This window comes from Saccostrea cucullata, unplaced genomic scaffold (genome assembly GCF_032062105.1).
Source record: "Saccostrea cucullata isolate Sc308-1 unplaced genomic scaffold, CSIRO_AGI_Scuc_v1 ctg7530, whole genome shotgun sequence".
Taxonomy (NCBI): Eukaryota; Metazoa; Mollusca; class Bivalvia; order Ostreida; family Ostreidae; genus Saccostrea; species Saccostrea cuccullata.
In genome coordinates this window covers 15,001-18,097 of record NW_026936596.1, presented here as the reverse complement: position 1 = coordinate 18,097, position 3,097 = coordinate 15,001, and the positions used below count along the sequence as shown (strand labels likewise).

Here is a 3,097-nt window from a genome sequence, read left to right as displayed (position 1 = left end):
TCAGGCAGACAGCATTAAAAGTTTTGTGCCTTTTTTCAGTTTTCTCTCTCTCTCTCTCTCTCTTTTTTTCTTTCATATTTTTATTTCATCTTTAATTATTTTTTTTTTTCTTTTTCTTTTCTTTTTTCTTTTCTTTTTTTTTTCTTTTCTTTTTTTTCTTTTCTTTTTCTTTTTTTTTCTCTTCTTTTTTTTCTTTTGTTTGTTTTTTTTTTGGCACAAAACTTGCCAATGAGATTAAATAATTTCACATTTACAATTCACAATTTTTACATTAACAACTCACAATTTCACATCAACAATTCATAACTGCATTAAAAACAATCAGAATTTAACATTTCCAAACCATGATTAAAATAACATTCACAAATCACAATTTAACATTTTTACAGGCAAATCACTATTTTACATTTTCAAATACAATACACAATTTTTTATCCATTTCTTTCACTGTACCAGTATATTTGTAGTCACATCAGTATATAATGCATTCAATTTCACAATAAGCTGTTATAACCAAGAGTTGAGTATACAAATTATTACTGCTACAATAGCTGTAGGACAGAATTTACATGTAATCGTTCTAGGAATACCTATGTCATATTTAACAATTATTACATCTGAAACATAAGTAACTTAACTTTATCTAAACAATTCCAATAACTAACTATTATCTCACTGGCATAATAATAACAAGATAATTAAAGACAAAGCAGCCTCCAACTAGTCCCTTTCAGCTTCTCCTCCCCGAGCCAGCCTGGCAACTGTGGCAGCGAAGGAACTTAAGTTCCAACCAGTAATGCCTCAGGGTATCGATAAAGCCCACTTACAACTAACCTTCAACTACTTCATCTGAACAATATGGATATCTAAATCAAGAAAAAAAGAAAAGCGGGGGGTCAGTGTGGGAGGAAGACGGAGTACCCGTAGAGAACCCACGTGTCTGAATGGGCGACCCCATACCCTAACATAATTCAGACACCCTTTACAAAAATATTTTTAAAATAGTCTTTGAAACAAATTGTTACTAGTAAAAATGCATTTACATCGGTGCTTTGAAGATTTGGATTTATAATCCTGCATTAATTAAGTCCTGCTTCTTCTTCATAATACCGGTAATAATAATATCATAAATTTCTATAGCACCCTATATTATAAAAATATCACCCTAAGGCGTTTTTCATAGAATGTACATAAAACATTGCATACATTACTTTAAAAATAATACAAAACAAAGAAAATATTTAATGATTAGACTTATATTGAAAATGTCTTCTTTTGGTAAAAAATAAAAATAAAGATACAGTTGCAATGAATTAAAAATATAATGGTTAAGAAAAACAAATAAAAATCAATAGAATATCATTCTGAAAGTTAATCAAAAGCTAATTTATAAAAATGGGTTTTCAATTGTCTTATAAAACACTGGATTGATTTGGCTTGTCGAATGTGCACCGGGCTGTTCCATAAATGGGCTGCAGAATAGTTGAATTATCTTTCCCCGGTCGCACCCTTGGTAAATTGAGTTGCAAACTTCCGTCCGATCGTAGAGTACGGTTAGTTTTACGGATAGTAATCAGTTCCTGTAAATACTCGGGAGCAAATCCATACACAGCAAGGTAGGTATATACAAGGATTTTATACTTCGGATGGAACTCCACTAGAAGCCAGTGCAAGCCAACGAGAATCAGAGTGATGTGATCTCTTTTTCTTTTCTTTGTAATAAGTCGTGCTGCATTGTTCTGGATTTTTTGAAGCCTTTCCACAGAACTCTTGTTTAAGCCAAATAGTATACGATTCCCGTAGTCCAGTCGAGATGTAACTAAGGAGCACGAGAGTCTTGCATCAGTTGAGATGAAACTCCTAATTCTTCCAATGTTGCGGAGATGGTAATTGCACGTTTTAACGATGGACGCTACTTGCTTTTCCATAGTGAGAAACCTGTCAAAGTGGATGCCTAGATTATGTACAGATGTACAGGTGACACTTTCTCCAACTTTAAGTTGTAAGACTGGTACATTTTTGGATTGGAATTTTGTTGTAAAGATTATCAATTCGGTTTTGTCCTGGTTTAATTTAAGAAGATTAGTCAACATCCAGGTCCCTATGTCCTGCAAGTGATTTTCAAGTTTAAAATAGTTGTTCCAATTTTCAAGAGATTTTATCATCATGTACACCTGGGTATCATCGGCATAGCAGTGATATTTGGAATTGTGTTGACGACATATTTCTCCAATTTGTTTAGAAAAAAGACAATAAAGTTTCGGTCCCAGAACGGATGCTTTTGGGACACCAAACTGAAGACGGCAGGGGTCTGACATTTCTGATCCAATGATAACAAGTTGTTGCCTGTTAGTATTTTAGGTATGATTTTATCCACACTAGTGATTTTCCACCAATACCATAAGATGTCTCTAAACGTTGGAAAAGTATTGTGTGGTCTATGACATCAATTATTAGGCAGCTGAAAGATCAAGGAGTACCATTACAGGAGACGATTGATTATCGAGGGCCTCCAAGATGTCATGATTAACTCGAAGAAGTGCTGTCTCCGTAGAATGTTGTGGTCTGTAAGCTGATTGCAACTAAAGGTCCCTTAATAGATTTTTATCAAGATGTTCATCAAGGCGAGTGGCAACAACTTTTTCTAAAATTTTATCCACATATGTTACTTCTAAAAATTCTTCTATATTCTGTAAATAAATAAACAAGGCAAGAGGTAATTGTAAGGTTTGAATTAAAAAAACTAACAAGATCGAGGCCTGTATGTTACATTGCTCACCTGAGCAGTGAGCACTAGGGCTAGGAAAAAGCAGAAATCAGTTCAGTATTGAAAACTTAAACTTAAATTTACACTAACCTATGATTTGAACACACACTTGAATCTTCACTATCTGAAGATGCTTCTGAACTAATATGACTTATTTTAGCATTGCTCATACTGAGAAGAAAACTTTATTTATTGAAATATATTCTTTATATTTCTTTGTATAACTTTGATTCCCTGTTGTCTGGCCTCTCTCTACTCCTCCGGGATAATGGTTTGAACAAATTTGAATCTACATACACTACCTGAGGATGCTTCAATAAAAATGTGACC

At 33.5% G+C, this 3,097-nt stretch overlaps 1 protein-coding gene across 1 annotated transcript; it reads right to left on the bottom strand.

Annotated features, from left to right (window-relative positions):
• Positions 1–1,412: 1,412 nt before the first annotated feature.
• LOC134245899 (uncharacterized) lies at positions 1,413–1,928 on the bottom strand. Its single transcript, XM_062728141.1, has one exon. It carries the CDS (start codon positions 1,926–1,928, stop codon positions 1,413–1,415), a length of 516 nt encoding a protein of 171 aa, XP_062584125.1.
• Positions 1,929–3,097: the final 1,169 nt, after the last annotated feature.